The sequence below is a fragment of the Copadichromis virginalis genome, linkage group LG22 (assembly GCF_057382275.1).
Source record: "Copadichromis virginalis isolate Kocher_CV1m ecotype Utaka linkage group LG22, C_Virginalis_male_GT1.1, whole genome shotgun sequence".
NCBI classification, from domain to species: Eukaryota; Metazoa; Chordata; class Actinopteri; order Cichliformes; family Cichlidae; genus Copadichromis; species Copadichromis virginalis.
The window spans coordinates 15951711-15971158 of NC_140638.1; the positions used below are offsets into that span (position 1 = coordinate 15951711).

The 19448-nt window shown below is 39.2% G+C and overlaps 1 protein-coding gene across 1 annotated transcript in view; it reads left to right on the forward strand.

The window, feature by feature from the left end:
- Positions 1 to 18480, forward strand: part of csmd3b (CUB and Sushi multiple domains 3b) — a 324793-nt gene extending 306313 nt beyond the window's left edge. The window contains exons 60-71 of the mRNA XM_085446982.1: positions 4619 to 4798; positions 6183 to 6356; positions 6522 to 6695; positions 10792 to 10865; positions 11812 to 11923; positions 12020 to 12199; positions 13433 to 13492; positions 14387 to 14545; positions 15570 to 15706; positions 16204 to 16291; positions 16784 to 16919; positions 17560 to 18480. Of these exons, the coding sequence (XP_085303108.1) occupies positions 4619 to 4798; positions 6183 to 6356; positions 6522 to 6695; positions 10792 to 10865; positions 11812 to 11923; positions 12020 to 12199; positions 13433 to 13492; positions 14387 to 14545; positions 15570 to 15706; positions 16204 to 16291; positions 16784 to 16919; positions 17560 to 17719 (1634 nt within the window). The 3' untranslated portion in view covers positions 17720 to 18480. The remainder of the gene's footprint in view (positions 1 to 4618; positions 4799 to 6182; positions 6357 to 6521; positions 6696 to 10791; positions 10866 to 11811; positions 11924 to 12019; positions 12200 to 13432; positions 13493 to 14386; positions 14546 to 15569; positions 15707 to 16203; positions 16292 to 16783; positions 16920 to 17559) is intronic.
- Positions 18481 to 19448: the final 968 nt, after the last annotated feature.

Sequence of the window (19448 nt, forward strand, 5' to 3'; positions counted from 1 at the left end):
GCGGTCATTCTTACACCGTTTTGTTCAGAAGAGATGGGGGAATCTTCAAGTGTTGACAATTTAATATTAAAATATGAATTTTTAGAGATATATGACATGGATGACTTGTTGACTTAGAAGCCACGAATTCCCCAATATGCAAATTTGAATGCCTGAGACCACATATGTGATTGGCTGGCTGGGAAGCCGTGCAGGCCCTGATTTGTGGATTTGAATTCCTCAGCCCTCAGATATGATTGGCTGGCTTAGAAGCCATGAAGGCCCCAATATGCAAATTTGAATGCCTCAGGACACTTATTTGATTGGCTGGGAAACTGTGCAGGCCCTGATTTGAAAATTTGAATGTCTCAGTCCTCACAGAGGATTGGCTGCCTGGGGACCTGGCAGAAATATATAGAAATACTATTATTAAGCATAAATACTACATTTAGTAGAAATACTATGTTTTAGCACAAATATTATAAAAAGAAGAAAAACTATAATTTAGCAGAAATACTATATTAAGCACAAATCCTATAAAAAGCAGAAATACTATAATTTAGAACAAATAGTATAAAAAGCAGAAATACTATAATTTAGCAGAAATACTATGTTAAGCACAAATCCTATAAAAAGCAGAAATACTATAATTTAGCAGAAATACTATGTTAGGCACAAATCCTATAAAAAGCAGAAATACTATAATTTAGCAGAAATACTATATTAGGCATAAATCCTATGAAAAGCAGAAATAGTATGATTTAGCAGAAATACTGTATTTAGCACAAGTACCGAAAAGTACCAGAAATACTATGATTTAGCAGAATAGTAATAACTTATTGAAACACAAATGCACAGAGGGACACACAAACACAGGCTCTAATCCAGTCAACCAGTCTAACTATGTTCAATTTAAATCCTACAATGACATGCTGTCAAATAAGGGCAGGGTCCTCTCTCTCCCACTAAACACACACACACACACACACACACACACACACACACACACACACACACACACACAGGGAGAGAGGACTAAGTTTCTAGGTCAGCCTGGGAGCTGCTGAATTTGAATCCACCAATCAGAGAGGCTGTTTACGTTTTCCCGCCAAAACAGGTGCCTCTTTTTACACACGCAGCACAGAGACATAGACCTGCTTCTTTCAGTTTATTTCACATAGTGAGGATTCCCCTCAAACAAATGACCATAATTTCCTAACCATAGGGGCTAGAGCGGTCATTCTTACACCGTTTTGTTCAGAAGAGATGGGGGAATCTTCAAGTGTTGACAATTTATCATTAAAATATGAATTTTTAGAGATATATGACATGGATGACTTGTTGACTTAGAAGCCACGAATTCCCCAATATGCAAATTTGAATACCTGGAGCCCACATACATGATTGGCTGGCTGGGAAGCTGTGCAGGCCCTGATTTGTGGATTTGAATTCCTCAGCCCTCAGATATGATTGGCTGGCTTAGAAGCCATGAAGGCCCCAATATGCAAATTTGAATGCCTCAGGACACATATATGATTGGCTGGGAAGCCGTGCAGGCCCTGATTTGAAAATTTGAATTTCTCAGTCCTCACAGAGGATTGGCTGCCTGGGGACCTGGCAGAAATATATAGAAATACTATGATTAAGCATAAATACTACATTTAGTAGAAATACTATGTTTTAGCACAAATACTATAAAAAGCAGAAATACTATAATTTAGCAGAAATACTATATTAAGCACAAATCCTATAAAAAGCAGAAATAGGATGATTAAGCATAAACACTACATTTAGTAGAAATACTATGTTTGAGCAAAAATCCTATAAAAAGCAGAAATACTATATTAGGCACAAATCCCATAAAAAGCAGAAATAGTATGATTAAGCATAAATAGTATAAAAAGCAGAAATATTGTAATTTAGCAGAAATACTATATTAGGCACAAATCTTATAAAATAGCAGAACTAGTATTATTTAGCACAATAGTAATAAGTTAAACAGAAAAATTGGAAAAGCAAAATGGACAGCTGAAAAAATGCTGAACATGCTGAGGGTCCCTCAAATATACTTGTTAAATGAAAAAAATCAGCAAAAAAATGCACAGGGAGAGAGAAGTAAGTTTCTAGGTCAGCCTGGGAGCTGCTGAATTTGAATCCACCAATCAGAGAGCCTGTGTACTTTTTCCCGCCAAAACATGTGCCTCTTTTTACACACGCAGCACAGAGAGGCACAGGATTATTGCAGCCTATTTCTCATAGTGAGGACTCCCCTCAAACAAATGACCGTAATTTCCAAACCGTAGGGGCTAGAGCGGTCATTCTTACACCGTTTTGTTCAGAAGAGATGGGGGAATCTTCCAGTGTTTACAATTTATCATTAAAATATGAATTATTAAAGATATTTGACTTGTAATGCACCATAACTGAGTAGAGCGAAGCAAAAACTGCCTTGACTTGCCCTCAAACAACGCTTTCTAACTCGAAATCTATTTGGAGTATCGATATCATTCTTTCACCGTAAGAGACAGCAGGCTTTGGTGAACAATCATGGAAATTTTCAGGTCTCTGTGGAAATCCAACAAAAAGTTATGACGAGAGAAAAAAGTGGTTCATTTCCACAGTTTGAAATCTGAAAGAAATCTGAGCGAAGGACGAATTTCCTACCCTCAAACAAGTCCAACTCATTTCAGAACGGTAATAGGTGAGAAAGAAATTCTTGAATTGTGAGCGTCAGGGGTGTCTGAAGATATTCGGGGACAAGCCTCATGTCTTAACTTTGCTTCGTTAAGGAGATATGACGATTCGAATATGCCTCTCATTACAGAAATCCAGCGGTGATTTTGAACAAGCTCTCCATTCACTTTATATGGAGAGTTTTCTGACCTTGTGTTAGTCTGAGGAGATTTGCAAAAATTCTATAAATCCCACAACAATGATGGTGACATTTTCTGAAAGCCAGCAAAAATACCTACGTTTTGATGTATAATTTGTGGAAGTTGAGTGAAAATTGAGCAAGTAGCAGGAAGTTGTTCGGACATGAAGTGAAAATTGCAAAACCTTCAGTGGCACACTGGAAGCCAAGAGCATAGCAACCATAACAACACATGTATTTTGTGAAAAATCACAATTTTGCAACTCAAAACTTTAAGAGGCATAAAAGTAAAACAGTAAAAGATTTGAAAAAGCTGAATCATACCTGAATAGCCCAATAATTTGTGAACATTTTAAAGTTTGAATGGTTGTTCTAGGTGAAAATATGAGGAAGTAGTTAAGTTTCAAAAACAAGCAAATTTTAGCAGAATTGCTGAAGTTTCCCATTCATTTCAATGGGACAAATTAAAGGAAAAAAGCTTAATATTTTAAAAAGTATAATAGTTAAAAATAGCAAAAATCGTAGCAGGAATTAGCAAAAATAGCTGAATAGTTTAAAATTTGAACGGTGAAAATCGGCTGAAAATTGTGGAAGTAGTTTAACGGCGAAAAGTGTACGGAAGCAACTAGAATAATAATAATAATAAAGAATAAAGAGAAACAGGAACTCAATAGTGTGGATGCTTAAAGCATCCACACAATAAAGAGAAACAGGAACTCAATAGTGTGGATGCTTAAAGCATCCACACAATAATAAAGTATAAAGAATAAAGAGAAACAGGAACTCAATAGTGTGGATGCTTAAAGCATCCACACAATAATAATAATAAATCCGAGCAATAGTAATAAGTGTGCCTTCGCATAGGCACACTTAATAATGTATTAAAAGAAAATGCCTCTAACATATATCTATATACTGTGTCCAAAAGTACTTCTTGATAATAGGACATCACAGAGAATTCCCAGATTATATTAATGCTTTCCAGTATCCAGATATGCAGTAGCATGAAAAAATAGCTTAAATCAGAAATGCTATAAATTCTTCGATATCGGTTCCCAGATTGAAAAAGTATATAAGAATACCTGATTTAAAGGAAATGGCTTTTACAGTAGACTACTCCACATCTATTAACAGGCATGACACTATCTGGGGTGGGTTTAGAAGCATTTAAGCTGCCTATTAGACTATGAAGGACAGTGCCTAAAAAGTACAGTCTGGGGAATCCTAATGCTCCTTAAAAGAGTCCCAGGACAACCTCGGCCATTTTTAATATCATTGTTGTTTCATTCATGAGAAGTGAAACCCACACAGAAATGTGATGAGATCACACAGTTTGATCAGGAATTTGCTATCGACTGCAAACTCACCACTTTCAAGAGAAGAAGCTTTATTGGAGATAATTACTTAATGTTTTCCTTCTACTCTAATATAGCAGTTTTAAAACTAAGATTCCTGAGGTATCATTTTCTGATATTTTCATCTAGATTTAATCTGATCTGTACTTTAGGGCCTGAATATTTTTCACACTTCACCTTCTTTGCACCCTAACTTACCTTTCCTCTTTATTTATCTGTTAGTTTATTACATCTGTCACCTTTGGTGTCCTCTTTCTTTCACTTTTTATTATTAAATTACCTATATGGATAGAGTCTAGATTAATGAATAGAAACAAAATTAAATTTACCTTGTGCCATAGTATGACCTATAAAGTAATTTTGATCTCTATCTCATGTTGTCCACTTTAACCCCACTTGTCCGTCTCCATAGTGATAAACTGTGGCGACCCTGGCGTGCCAGCTAATGGGCTTCGCTATGGAGAAGACTTCACCATTGGTCAGAATGTTTCATTCCAGTGCCAACCGGGATATAGAATGGAGGAGGATGGGTCGCCTGTGAGGATGTGCACACAAAATGGGACTTGGAATGGAAATATGCCACTATGTACAGGTAAATTATACATTCAAACTCTTAACTCTGTTCAACCCTTAAACAGTACTTATACTGCTATTACACAGTAGCAAAACAGACCCTTTAAATTGCTCTGTTCCACTTCAGATACTCCCATTACTAAACATCCTATTAGCTCTGTTCTGGCAAACAAAAACACACATGCAGAACCTAATAATATCAACACATAAAGCTAGCTCGCTAGCTAGCATTGGCATTGCTATAAAGGCTAAAGTATATAAAAATTGTTTGGTGGTCCCTTTATTTGTGCTTTGCAGTAATGTTGTAGGTAGTTGCAGTGCTCTGCATATAACTATAAACCTTAGAGTGAACACACTGATGCAGTTAAATACATCTTTATGTTGTTTTTATTTTTATTTATATTTTTATTCTTATTTAAATCCAACAGATTTGTTCATCATTATACGACATATGTTTGTTTAATAGCAGTGGACAGATGCAAAAGTTGTGCTTTACTGTATACCCGCTGTTAGATCCATTTTACTGTCAAACAAAGCTGTAGTTAAACTTAGATAAGTTCCACTCATCAAGTCGTAGTGAAGCTGTAAAAAGTTTTACGCAAAGAAGAAACAGGGATGTTTGCAGTGCAGCACCATATACTAATTTCATGCTAGTGACTGTCAGCAACCACTTGCCAACCAGTCACAGAATAGACTTACATACAGATTACAGTGTAGCAAACAGTGGTTATCAGACAATCACTCACCAGTACTCAACAGTATGACTGTTTTATCATTTGATGATAGTACCATAGACCTGTGGTCAGGCTTGGATGAATAGGGATTTAAACAGAGTGTTTCTTGAACATAGCTATTTTGGGGCATTTGTAGAAGATTGTGTTTTTTTTGTATGCCATAAAACAATCAAACAATATTGCTATAGAGAGGAGGTTCTGCTACAGAAAAATCCTACTTTAAGTGAGCTCCAAGTACACCTTAAACTATGTCTAACCCCAGTTTTCTCTGTATTGACAGCAGATTCTGCTAAGTTTGTAGTTAATGCCTCTAGGAAAAGAAATAACAAATGCAAGCAGTCACATCACTGTCACCTCTAATACAGCTGTTAATGTACACAAGTCTCACATGATACATTTAAACTGAATTGAATGTAAGCAGTTACTGGATGTAACTGAAAGTCTGGGAAGTCCAAGATAAGAAGATGTTTATGTTCACTTTTTACTAAAACCATAAACTTATTTTTAAATCAGTGGTTAATCGACTACTAAAACCTTAAGTCTTATTTTCTCACGTGATTTTACAGTGCAGTCATGTAAACTAAAAAAGAGCATCAACTGCAGCTGTTCTAAACAACACTTTTCCCGCTTCACTCTCTTTCCCAACCCTTCCCCCTCTTTTTCCCCCAGCTGTGACCTGCTCGGCTCCACCTGCCATCAGTAATGGGGTACTGCAGGGCAGTGACTTTGAATGGGGCAGCAGCGTGAGCTATAGTTGTTCACCTGGATATGAGCTCTCATTTCCAGCTGTTCTGACCTGTGTCGCCAATGGCACCTGGAGCGGCATGCTCCCGCAGTGCTTACGTAAGCATCACATTGAACTTTGGTTGTAAGGACACATCAATTACACCCATCACAAATGGAGCAAAATCGACTTTTGTCCTTGAACTTCCATAAAATTGAGCACATTCACCATTTCTAGCACCACAATTGAAATGGGACTTTGTGTGTTTGTCTCCGTGTTTGCAGCCAAATTTTGTGGTGACCCGGGGACTCCAGTAGGTGGTTTCAGAGAGGGACGAAGTTTCATCTATCAATCAGAAGTGTCCTTCAGCTGTGCTCCGCCTCTCATACTGGTCGGCACAGCAACTAGACTTTGTGAAAGCGATGGCACCTGGAGTGGAACGCAGCCGCGCTGTATCGGTAATCCATTCGTATTCACTTGACAACCATACAAAACATTCAGCTCATTGAAAAATGGTAATTAGGAAGACATTAGCTCATGAGAAGACGTGGTGCTCTGAACTTTTCTACACATCACTCGGCAGAGCTGTAGAAGGTCCGTTCAGTCTTTAACCTCCCAGCTTCCTCATACAGAGTCTGTGTGACATCCAATTGTGTGCACATGAGAAGAGAGCATTTGATAGATTTCACAGCGAGAGAGCGGCCGTCATCTGTGCTACCTCCTCCTGCAAGGCAGCTCTCTAGCCAAAAACAAACAGTATTTTCAGTAGTGAGAAGTCAGCGACATGTTTAACTCCTTTTCTGAGCTACATGTGGCAAAGAGTGGCTTCAGGCAATGTCCTGACCTGACATTTCCTGGAATCCATCTGCTCTTGTTAATTATTTTAGTTTAGAGAAATTTATAGGCCTGCTAAACTTCATGCACTTGGCTGATATGTGAACTCTATAACAGGGTGTTAAATATTTACTTTTATGCTCCTTTGATTTTCCATAATAATGTGATCACTCAGTTTTAATTGCCATAAGGTAGCAAAATGACTTTAGGTCTTGGTTAGAACTGGCTATTGTTAGATTATAGCCTCTAATTGGCACAATTTTGCTTTTAAATAAAGATCAACCTTATGAATGAGTAAGTAAACAGGGAGGCTAGGAAAGCCACTTCTGCTTTAAGGTTTTAATATTTAAACTGAAACTTGGTCTCTATCGAAAAGGTCTACAGAGAGATGCAATGCTGAGACCCATAGAATGCTCTACACTGTGTTTCTTAATAAATGTACAAGTTCATAAAAAAATCACCAGTGTTACTGTGCCAACTAAGTCTTCAACATGTTTAAAATACAATACCAAGGCCTATAACCTCTGCCAGAAGTTTATATAAAATTTTACTGATTGCTTTTTAACAGTTCCTGACTTCATCATCAATCATTTATCCCCACATGAGCTGGAGCACAGCCTAGCATCCCCAGGCAGGGGTGTCTTACCCACTTCAAAGTCAGGGTTAAAATTAAAAGGCGGTGTTGGTTTAGCCAACAGAGCTTCCAAACTTCTGAGTGAGATTTCTCAAGAGGTCACTCTAGTAAAATGCATATCGTCTTTTTAAATAACATATCAAAGTGTAATATTACAGACTTGTTTTTAATGTGGCCCCTTTGCGATACATACGTTTCCTTTTTGATTAATAATAATCATTAATATAATGACTTGATGTTACTTTTTTTCATTTGCTGGCTATTCTAGTGTTCGTCTGATAGCCCCCTGCCTAATGATCATGACAGTTAATGACCCAAAATTATGAACCTGACAGCCTCATTTTTGTTTACTCATGAGTATTCTGTGCCGAGCAACTGCTGTTCTTTAAAAGTTAGTGTTACATCAACTTATTGGAATAGCAATGAATAGTGACTCATTTGAGACAATCTTAATAAATGGAAGGGCAAGAGTACCTGAAAGGAGAACTTGGATATAAGTGAAAATATTGTTCCTTCCAGCGGACTCTCTCCCAAAGGCCATTTGCAAGCATACCATGCAAACATATTCCCATATGTTTTCTCTGTTGGACTGTAACAATGAAAACTCATTTATATTACAAAACTACAGCACTATGCAAGTCTCGAGCCACCTCTCATTTCTTTATATTTTCCTGGAAATGGGTGCAGTGTTTTATTGAAATATTTACAAGAATACAGGGAAGTAAAGTTTATGTGTCAAAACAGAGATTGAACAGTACTGATAAGCTTGAAAGTCAATATTAGGTTTGACCACCTTTTTATTCTTCAACACAACCTGACCTCTCTTAGGCAAGCTTCCTTGTCATTTCTTTAAATAGTCTCCAGGAATAGTTTTCCAGGCTTCTTGAAGGACATTCAAAGCTCTTTTTTGGATGTTGGCTGCCTTCTGTTCCAGGACAGACCATCCACTTTCTTCTACAGACATTGTAGACAATCACTATATAAGACCTGTTTTCCACTCATACATCAGCCTTGAGTGTCACCCTTCCACTGAGACCATTTGTGATGAGGCTTCAGTGAACAGTAGATGGATCAGCTGAAGGTGCTCTTCAGTTCCGCTCAGGTCTTGGCTGTATTTCTTTTTCTATTTCATAAGGACATAACTTGCAGACGTTGTTCATCTGCTGTAGATTTTTTCCTCAAAAAAAAAAAGTTTCCTCAAACTTTTTAGGAGCACTCTGCACACCGTGGAGTGTCCCAAGCTTTTGGCTAATAGCTCTTTGGGAATTCGTTTGTTTTTGCAAAAACACTGTTTTATTCCTGTCAAATTGTGTTATCTTTTAAATTTTTCATAGATTCAACCAAAGAAAGTGAAACAAATTATGTGTGCTTTGCGATCGGCTGATCATAACAAAGAGCCTAAAAACACAAGTGGTTCTTTAGTTTTTTGTTACATGTAGACACAGCACTGGTTTATTCCCTTGAGTTAAGAGTCTTTTTATGCTATAACTATCCTTGGGTCAGTGTTAAGGGAGTTTAAGTGAGTGACTTCCTTATGCTTTAAAAATTATAAGAAAGTTTTGCTCTGTGGAAGCAAAATCTAAAAATGAGGGGTGGCTTGAGACTTTTGCACAGTATTGTATGCTGTGTGTATTATACTAGACATAAAGTCAACTTTAAAAATATATGATGTAATACTGTATACTGCATATATTGAATATCGAATTCCTTGTCTCTGAGATCTGATTGCTAGTGGTCAAAGTTCAATTAGCAACATATTAGATAAAATTCAGAATTTAAAAGTAGGGCTATAAAACCTGTTTTGGAACTTACAGCAAAAGTGCTTGCTCAGAAGTTGAGTTAACACCAGCACATGCTGTAACTTACAGTATTTAGTAAATGCCTTCAAGAAGCAGACATCCACATCCAACTTCAAACAAACGGCTGCTATCTGGGGATTAAGAAGAAAATGAGAAGGGATATTCGGCACACTTTACAAATGGTCCCTGTGAGTCAATTTACCAGCCCATGCAATGTTTAGAGCAACACTTGGCGTGTCTGATTCAGAGCAGGTGCATGGTAATGAATTTTAATAAATGAGAGCTATTGTAAATGCCAACAAAGACCTTTTTTTTCTTACTTTGCAGCACTCAATAAGGGATACAGCCACTACTTTTACAGCTGCTCAAATGGGAAACAGACTATCTGAAAACAACGGGCTGTCTTTAAATTGTTACCCCATCTGATATAAAGACTTCATCTATAACTGCTGCAATAAGAACTAGTTTCAGTTTGCTGCTGCTGCCGCTGAAGGGAGATCTTTCTGTTCTGTATCATAATTGCTTTTGTAAATGGTAAATGGTAAATGGCCTGTATTTATATAGCGCTTTTCTAGTCCCTAAGGACCCCAAAGCGCTTGTAGACTGAGACTGTTAAACACACGCAACCACAAAGTGACTCTTGGTGTGTTTTTATGGGCAAAGTGATCTGAAGTGTGTGTGTGTGTGTGTGTTTTGGTTGATTTATTAGTTTGTGATGTTAGTGTCTGATGTGTATTACTATGTGACTGAAACAGAATGAGTTTTGACCTAAAGCAGCCTGCTCTTTAAATGAGACAGATGAGGGAAGAAGCAGTTGGCAAACGGAGGTCTGGTGACATGGAAAGACAGAAAAAGAGGGGAAAAGAGCAGTTGTACAGCGAGGTAGAAGAAGACAACAGTGAAAGAGAGGAAGAGGGCAGACAGATAGGTACAGGAAGTGAGGGAAGGAGAGAGAGAGAGGTGGAGAGTGAATCTGTCATTTCAGAAGCTGTATTGAATTGAGCTCTGCGTCAGGATGTGCTCTACATGCTGATGACCCTTCCACATGCGCACACACAAACTCACATACGTACACACACACACACACACACTTAGAGTGGGCCCTGCTTCGTTTTCTGACAAAGTGCTACTGCCCCCTGCTGTCCTGATGGCATATATAATCCACTGTTACCATGACAACAAAAGGGAGGAAAGGGAACTTGAGAGGGATGTATAACGCTGCTGCTAATTTATCTTTCTCCTATTTTTTGTGTGTAATTACTTCCACTCGTGTGCTGATCTTTTCAGAACCAACCAAAACCAGCTGCGATAACCCGGGAACACCACGCTACGGCTCCTTGAATCGGACCTATGGTTTCAAGGTAAATCTGCACTCTCAGACTAGTGCCGTGTCTTTCTACCCAAGAAGTGAACCCAGTAACTAATAGCAGCTGTTGCAAATGAAAGAGAGAGGAAAGAACGAAAGGCAGTAGAGGGAGTCAGAAAGAAAATAAAATGTTAAGACATTCCAATGCAGCGCTTTAAGATTCTTATCCACCGTGCAATGCCATCAGGGAAGCATCTTGTCAGTCCTAAACCACTTGCAGTATGGTAATGGCTCCAGACATACAGCCAGAGTCATAAAGAAGCATATTCAGTGACAACAGGAGCAAGGAGTCCTGCAACAGATGATTTGCCACCCACAGAGTGCTGATCTCAAACAGTGTGGGATGCTTCTGAAACTACTTGAATTCCCAAACCCAAGAACTATAGGAAATGCTTCAAGATTCTTGGAGAACAACCTGCTTACCTATTACCAAAAAATTATAGTCATTTCAACCAAATAACTAATAATTCACTGTTAATTTGTTATTTGGCAGGAAGAAAGCAAGTAAGATATTTTATAAGGATTGCTACCTGCTACCGCACAGGAGGGAAAATATCTAATGGTTGATAAATATTACAGCATTGCCAGGTAGCAAACTTCATTATATGTTTGACTTTTGATTTGTCTCAAATGAAGTCCTGATGAACGGGGAATGCAAGTTGATTTTATACTTCTAATATTTTAAGGAATACAATGGATGCTTGTGCATTTGCATTGACATGCCACAACCACAACTAAACATCTATTTTAATGTACTTCATATTAAAATACTGGTCTTTATCCACACGAATTCACCTGTTGAAATACGAGTAGCATTTATCCTAGCAGTACAACACTATGATGCTCCTCTGAAGATATTCAGACTCCTCTTTACCAATCAGATCTGTTACAATGTCTCTAATGGCTTCTGTGTGCACTTCTGTCTGTGTCCTTATGCCTAGGTTGGGAGTGTGGTGTCATTTCAGTGCCAGCCTGGTCATTTGATTCAGGGATCTTCCTCCAGAACCTGTCAGCCTGATCTAACATGGAGTGGGACGCAACCCGAGTGCATACGTACGAAACACACTGTTTCAATTTGTCAGCCGCTCACCCTTTCATCCCTTCAGACTCTCACTGAAGTGTAACAATGTATCTGTCTAAACCCCGCAGCCCACGCCTGCAAGCAGCCGGAGAGCCCACTCCATGTGGACGTGGTAGGGATGGATCTTCCTGGGTTTGGCTACACCTTGGTGTACAGCTGTCAGCATGGCTACTTCCTGGCGGGGGGTTCTGAACACAGGGTCTGCAAGAGTGACAGCACTTGGACTGGAAAGATGCCGATATGTCGGGGTAAGTACTTCTGTCCTGCTACAGTCATTTCCATTGTTCACATTTCCTTTAAGTGTATCTTTTTTTGATTATCTTATCTGGAGCATTTTAGCTTAAGTGACCAGATAGCAGTGTTTGAGCATGTTTAGCCCAAGGAGACTTTGTCACTTCACACACAGGGACAGACAAGCCATCTGGAGTAGGGGGAGATTTCCTGTTGGGTTGATCAGCCTTTGGATTGGTGGTGAGCCTGGTGGTTCAAAGGCAAAACAGATCAAAAATGTCCCATGGTGTTTTGTCCCTTTGCTAGATTTACCAGGCAGGACCATAAAGGTGAAGTCATGCATTAATCCTGCTTTATCAAGCTCAAACTACAACCTTGTGAGCCATCGCAGAAGAAATGAAAGAATTGCAACATAACCATCCCGTACTGTACATAGTTAATACTGTAAAATATTAATATCAATAACAATACACTGCCTAGCAAACAATGCTACAATTATCTCTTCGTATTGTCTCACAAATTATGAAAAATGATGGAAACACTGAACATTTGAGCCAAAAAGTTTAAAGTCCACTCTTCAAATCTCACAAAAAGGTCAATTTGGTAGGTGCTTTGATCATATAGAAGAAATCAGCATCATCTCTGCTATAAATATATAGTTGGCACTCTTTAAAATCTTTTACTTAGTATTGACACATGCTCACACACTGTCTTTTCTGAAACCTTCCACCACGGCTACCACCCAGCTGCCCTGGAGTAGTCTTCAAAATTGGAGCACTTCTAAATCCAATTTAAGGTTCTCGGACAAATAACCTGTTCCTGGCTTGCATGTATTTGTTGCCAACAATAGCTGCATCTTGACGTGATAGTACAAGCTGCTGATGGTGAATAGAAAAAGTGTCTTGAAGCCGGTTTTAAAAGGATCTAATATACACAGCAGTTATTGGTCATTGATCATTAACCTTATTTGCATTTCAATCTACAAGTAACCAGTAAATAGGTTTGTCTTGCTCGACCCTTTTTCGGCCCACTTCTCACTCATCATTGTGACCAAGAGTGACTGCCGCTGCATTTTAATGTGGTTACTTGTTAGTATGAATTGCACTCTCCCCTGGATAACATGGTTGATTAGGGAGGTTGGCTGCAAACTAAAGCATTTTAAAATATTTCGTGCTGTGCCCCTGCTGCCCTGCTCAGGAGTTTTGATATGACATTATCTTCTTTTTCTCTTTCTCTGGCTGTGTGTGTAGCCGGAGAGAAGAAAAAACCTGTGAAGCCAGTAACAGGAACCCCCAGCCCCAAACTAAACGGTCAGTTCTACTACTATCTTTCCTATTCCAGTCTTTTCATTCCTTGTCTATTGTTGACTTATCTATTCCGTTTTAGTCTGGCTTAATCTGTCGTTCGATAAATTCAGCTCAGCTCCTTTTCACTCTGCTACGTTCTGCTCCACAGTGCTGCTCTTGTTTTTCTTATGCTCTTGTCGATTTTGTTGCACTTTACTGCTTTCTATGGTAGTTCTAAATAATTTATTTTTCCTCACTACACAGAGAAAGGTAAATTAACTACTGTGAAATTCTGCTCTTCTTTATGCTTGTCTTTTTCTGCCATACTGTGTGCACTTATCTGCATAAAATGCACACATGCTGAGCAGTTATATACACCAGTTTGCTACAACATTAAAACCACCTGCCTGTTGCCTGGCGAAAAGTTTAACAGAAAGAGTTAATAAAGCAAAGGCAAGGAGCCCAGTAAAAGAAGGCTTAGCTCACTCTCTCTATCCAACCACCAGGACGCCCTGCAGAGAGCAATAAAAATGTAAGTAGCATAGATAAAGGGATGAAGGCAGGGCAAAACGGCAAAGAAGAGAGCCAGTTTAGCTAACTATGTTGAGGTCAACAATGCAGCGAAAACTGAAGACAGATCATCACCTTAAGTAGTAACAGCAGACTCCACACAGGTGAGTGGCAGGAACCCCAGACAAGTCACACCCCACAAGGCCAGATTAATGACACACACAAAACTGATTCATGCAAGACAGAAAGAGAGAGGGAGACAAACAGAGAGAGAAAATGATGAGTCAGCACAGGAGGACAGTACCATCATAGGGGTTAATGCTGATTGGTGCAGGCAGTTCTTCTCATTTTGTTTTTTAAAGATTGGAGCGGACCGTAATCTAATTCATATTCTCTTCTTTTTCGTAGTTCCAGATGATGTCTTTGCTCCCAACTACATATGGAAGGGTTCCTATAATTACCGTGGGAGGAAGCAGCCTATAACACTGAGCATCACCAGCTTTAACTCCACAACGGGGAGAGTCAATGTTACCCTTAGCAATGGCAACATGGAACTGCTCCTGTCAGGCATGTTACGCTAGGTTTAATTGTTCAGTAATCTACTGAAAGCACTTTGAGTAGATTACCACATAAGTGCTGTGACATGACAGGCCATCGTTGTAATAAAATGTAGCTATAATACTAAAATATGCTGTATTGATCCATTGGCAAAACTGTAAGCAAGCAACCAAACAGAATTGAGAGCACTTTTATTCTTTATTGTTGCTTTTTGTTAATGATTGAAATTCATTTCTTTTTACTATGCTTCTTTGCAGCATTGTTGTACACACACATTCACTCACTCAGACAGACACTTACTCACACACATACCTCCCAGGGTTGCACAATAGCGTCAGCAGGGGGTTAAGACCCTATTAAAACACAAATCCTGTTGAAGCTAGAATTGCTTCCTGGAGTCGCAGAGTGCACAAACACCATATCACAAAACCGCGCCGCTATCAGACATTCGTCTTCTGGCTTAAAGGAGCAGCTTTAGATCAATAACAGCTAAAGCTGCACTCACACAGTCACAGAAAGGCCAGTGGCCAGTTACATAAAACTTGCATGTTTTTTTTCTGTTTAAGATGTCAAGTTTTCTTTACCCAGGGAATATTTTGAAAGGCAGCAGGGGTTTGGTGTTTTGGGAAATGTGCATACTTTGTATTTTATTTCCAAAAGTGAAGCTGGAAGAATATATCAGTTAGCTATATTTGTATTAGATTGGAGACATGAAAAACAGCCGTCGCTCTCACCTTTTTATGAGTTCATGAATTGAATTTCTTCGCTTAACTTCAGTTTCCTGGTTTTCTCTTTAAAAAAAAATCATCCATTTTTTAAAATAAACATTTTCTTTATTTTGCAGCTCCATTCAGTTTGCTGTCTTCTTTGTATCCCGATAAAATGTCAGAACTAACGACATGTATTTTGCTGGTGCACCAGACAAAGTAGAAACACGTGCTGTAGGATCTAATGAACTATAGTGAGCAAGCCATTAAACCATGTACCATGTGCAAACCAAGTATAAATCACGTGTTTATTCTTCACCCTCTAGGAGTGTACAAGGCGTCCGAGGCCAGGCTGTTGCTGCTGATGTATCAGGTGAATTATGTGAACCAGGGAAACCAACTAAAAGATTCAGCCATCTCTCCCGCCAAGATTATAGATGATTCCTGGACCATGGATGGATTTGTAAGTCCCAGCCGATAAAATCAACCTAACCATATTCAGTTGAGCTGGATTTACATTGAAGCCATTTGACTTTGTGTAAATATAAGTCAGTGAAATATTTAAACTACACCAGCTATCAGAGACTACCATCTCTGCCAAGGCCAATGTTCTTTCTTGCAATTTTAAACACAGCCCTCCAGATCGGAGCCAACATTTAATGTGTCCCTTTGCCTGCCCATGCACCACCTCATCACCAGGTTTCACGACATTCGCTTTGGTAGTTTTTGTGAAATCTTGCCAAAGGAGGAAAAAGAAAATAAACAAGGCTCCCTGAAAATACACCTTATACAAAGATTTCAGCAAAACCCAAACATCATCTTCGATTCATTTGCTCTGTAGTGTTGACATGGAACCAGAAGATAACCATTCTTTGTCCCTCTGTTTTTCTCTTCACAGTTGTTTTCCTTTCCTCTCCCGCCTGAACAATTTCTCAACCGCTCTTTCTTTTTAATCTACAGGTATCAGCAGAGCCCGATGGCTCTAGTTACGTATTCCAGGGTTCTATTCAGGGAAAAGACTATGGACAGTTTGGACTGCAAAGATTGGGTAATTCTCTTTCGATTTTGCCAGCAGCACCAAATAATACTGGCTCCTTTGGAATTCAGCAATGAATGACTACAATTGATAGTAAAATCAGGCAGACTGCTTCAAACTAATTCAGTAAGTAATCTTGGAGCTTCTAGGGACTTTATTGCTGCAACAGGGACAGCCATGCAGTGCATTCTCAACAAGAGGAAAAGCTGCTCTTTAGACTTAAAAGGTTGGAGCTGTGCAAGAAGACTACAAGCTCCCGAGTCCAATGTGAGCTGCAAGTCGCCTGCAAGATGCTAAGCAGATAATAATCATTATCTGGTAGCATCCACGTCCACTTCCAATTACCAGAGCCCCTACCTTAATTATCATAGTTACAACTAATAAAAATTTGGTTGGTTATTTGCTGAACAACTTAGCTTGAAAGCCTTTTGTTCCAAACCCGCAACAATATTTCTTGTTGTATCAAATCACTTTGATGACAGTGTATTTCCTGGTTTGTCGCAGGTCTGAATATGTCGGAGAGTCAAAACTCGCCACCCCCCCAGCTTGGTACCAACAGCAGCTCTGTGGCTATCGCCATCCTGGTGCCTTTCTTTGCTCTGATCTTTACCGGTTTTGGCTTTTATCTCTACAAACAAAGGTATGTGTTGAAAAAAGTAAACCTGCACGTATCCCTTTGAAGTGTCATTCAGCTGCATTTCAGCAGCTGAAAGGAATACATTCCTGTCATTGCATCGTGGTTTCATTTGTGTTTTCCATTAACAACGTGCAAAAAGTAAAAAGGCATTGTTAACATTTTAAGAAGCTGTCTAATTCGTGATAACAATGCCTTACTCAATGGTTTGGTTGTTGCAGTGCTCAAAGACAGTTAAGTCACTGTCTGTTGCAAACTGTGCCGCAAAACAACTCTGTTTAGGAGGTGATAAATTGGATTTTTCAGAGATATGGTTTAAGCACAAATGACTTGTGTTCGCATTGTTAACAGATGCAAATAACTTCTGTTCTGCTGTTAATATCTAAAAAAAAAAAAGGCTTGCTGAAGGAATTAGTTTTGGATGAGCTGATTGGAATCTCACTAGGCTTCCTAAAAAGTGCAACACGCTCTCTAATCCTTCTTAAGGCTTGTTTACAATGCTTCTACTCTCAAGACTGCATTCTGTATTGTCCACTGGCTGCTCAGTAATGTTAACATGAATAGGCAATTAGAGCATTTCTGCTTCTTCAATGGTGTATTTATGATTTCTTTATGTGTGTGGTTTTCTTTGTTGTTTTTTTCACAGAACCACACCAAAAACACAATACACAGGATGCTCAGTCCATGAAAACAACAACGGCCAGGCCGCCTTTGAGAACCCCATGTACAACACCAACGCCAAGGCTGTGGAGGGGAAGGCTGTTAGGTTTGATCCAAATCTAAACACCGTATGCACCATGGTTTGAGGATCGACTGACCTTACTTGAATTTAATGACGCAGATATCCAATGGGACCACGGCCGGTAAGAGACGACGAAAGACAAAAGCTCCGTGCTTCGATGCAAACTTCACCATGAACGACATGGTCTGCACACTGATTACAAAAGATCTTCATTCCCAGTCCAGAAACCTAATCGAACCCAGCTCTCCAGCTGAAACCAAAACCCAGCATTGGTTTCCGTCACTGAAAGCATTTTGTATCCGCAAATGAAATTTGAACAAGTATGAACACAAAAGGTCTGCTGCCTTTGATAGAAGCAAGCAGCCAGTGTGAACTCAATGGGAGATGTAACATCAAGAGATGGAAAGGGATACTACTGAATGGAAAACCATACTGGCTATTATCTGTCTCTAACCCCAAGACTCAGCGGGTCACGGATTCTTTATAATTGGATTCCAAACCAGATACATCCATTATACTCTAACCTCTTATTTAACCTCTCTCACTATCTATAATATGAGTACTAATGATTAAGCCATGACCTGCTAGTTGGACATCATGACATGTTATCACAACCCAATGCCAAATTTTGTATGTCACACAAAGTTGTGAAGAGGACCCAGAGTGGGATCTATGATCACTTGTGCCTGGAGAAAGAGAGCGCACATCATCAGAGCCCAGCTGTAGTTGGAAATCAAAGAGATAATCCGCTAAAAAATATTTTTCATATGTAACATGTTGTCAAACTGACTGTATTAAACAGGTCCTTAAATATGGAAAAAAAAAGAACAAACGTAATCACAATGACCACAGATGGGGAGATATGACATGAAGATGATGTCATAAAAGACACTGTGATGTTAAGAAAACTGTTTCTATCTATTTGGTTTCAACACTGACAGTACAAAGAGAACACTGTCACCAGCAGACCATCAGTAAACCGGACTAATGCTTTGTGAAGAGGAAACTATGTCTGAAACAACCATGGAATACAACACCCTAACAGCCAGACAGGACAACCTCCTGTCTCCATTACAACCAGAGGCTGGTATTACCAGCCAGTATTTGTCTTTTTTTCTATTGAAATGGGATCTAAGGTGGCTAATGTTAGCAGACAGTTGCGAAAGTTGCTTTGAAAAGAGACTAACTCCTAAGCGAAGGATAAGGGCATCCTTGGAGATGGAGCTGTAATCCTAACTGAACTGGGATTAGAGCACAGCAAAACTAAAAGGAGTCTAAAGGGGAGCTAGCACTTAGAGAACGGATGAGAGACTGTCTCATCTAAAGGATAAACTGCCTCTTCCCATCCAATGGATAAGAGAGGAGGCTAAGGAGATGGAGACAGACCCTAACTGAACTGGAAGTAGACTAAGGGAGTCATTAAGAGAAAAAAGAAGATTTTGAAATTGTAACCCAGCCAATCAGAGCCTGTCTAACCTGAAATCATTTACTGGGAGAGGTCAGCCCTCCCTCTACATAATGAATCAGATCAGACAGAATATGAGGTAAGATGTTCCTGATCCTGCGAATTTAAATGGATTTTGACCAGAAAGACACTAAATGGATACAGAGGACTCTGATGGACTAACAAAGAGAAAGACTTTGACAAACAGAGAAAGCTCTGGCACTAAAGCACATTTCATGGGAACACTACCTGTCTGCCCGCTGAGAGATGGACTAGCATAGGGACGGAAAGGTTACTGACAGGGTGAATGACAGACACAAATGATGACAGGTACACATACAAAATCTGG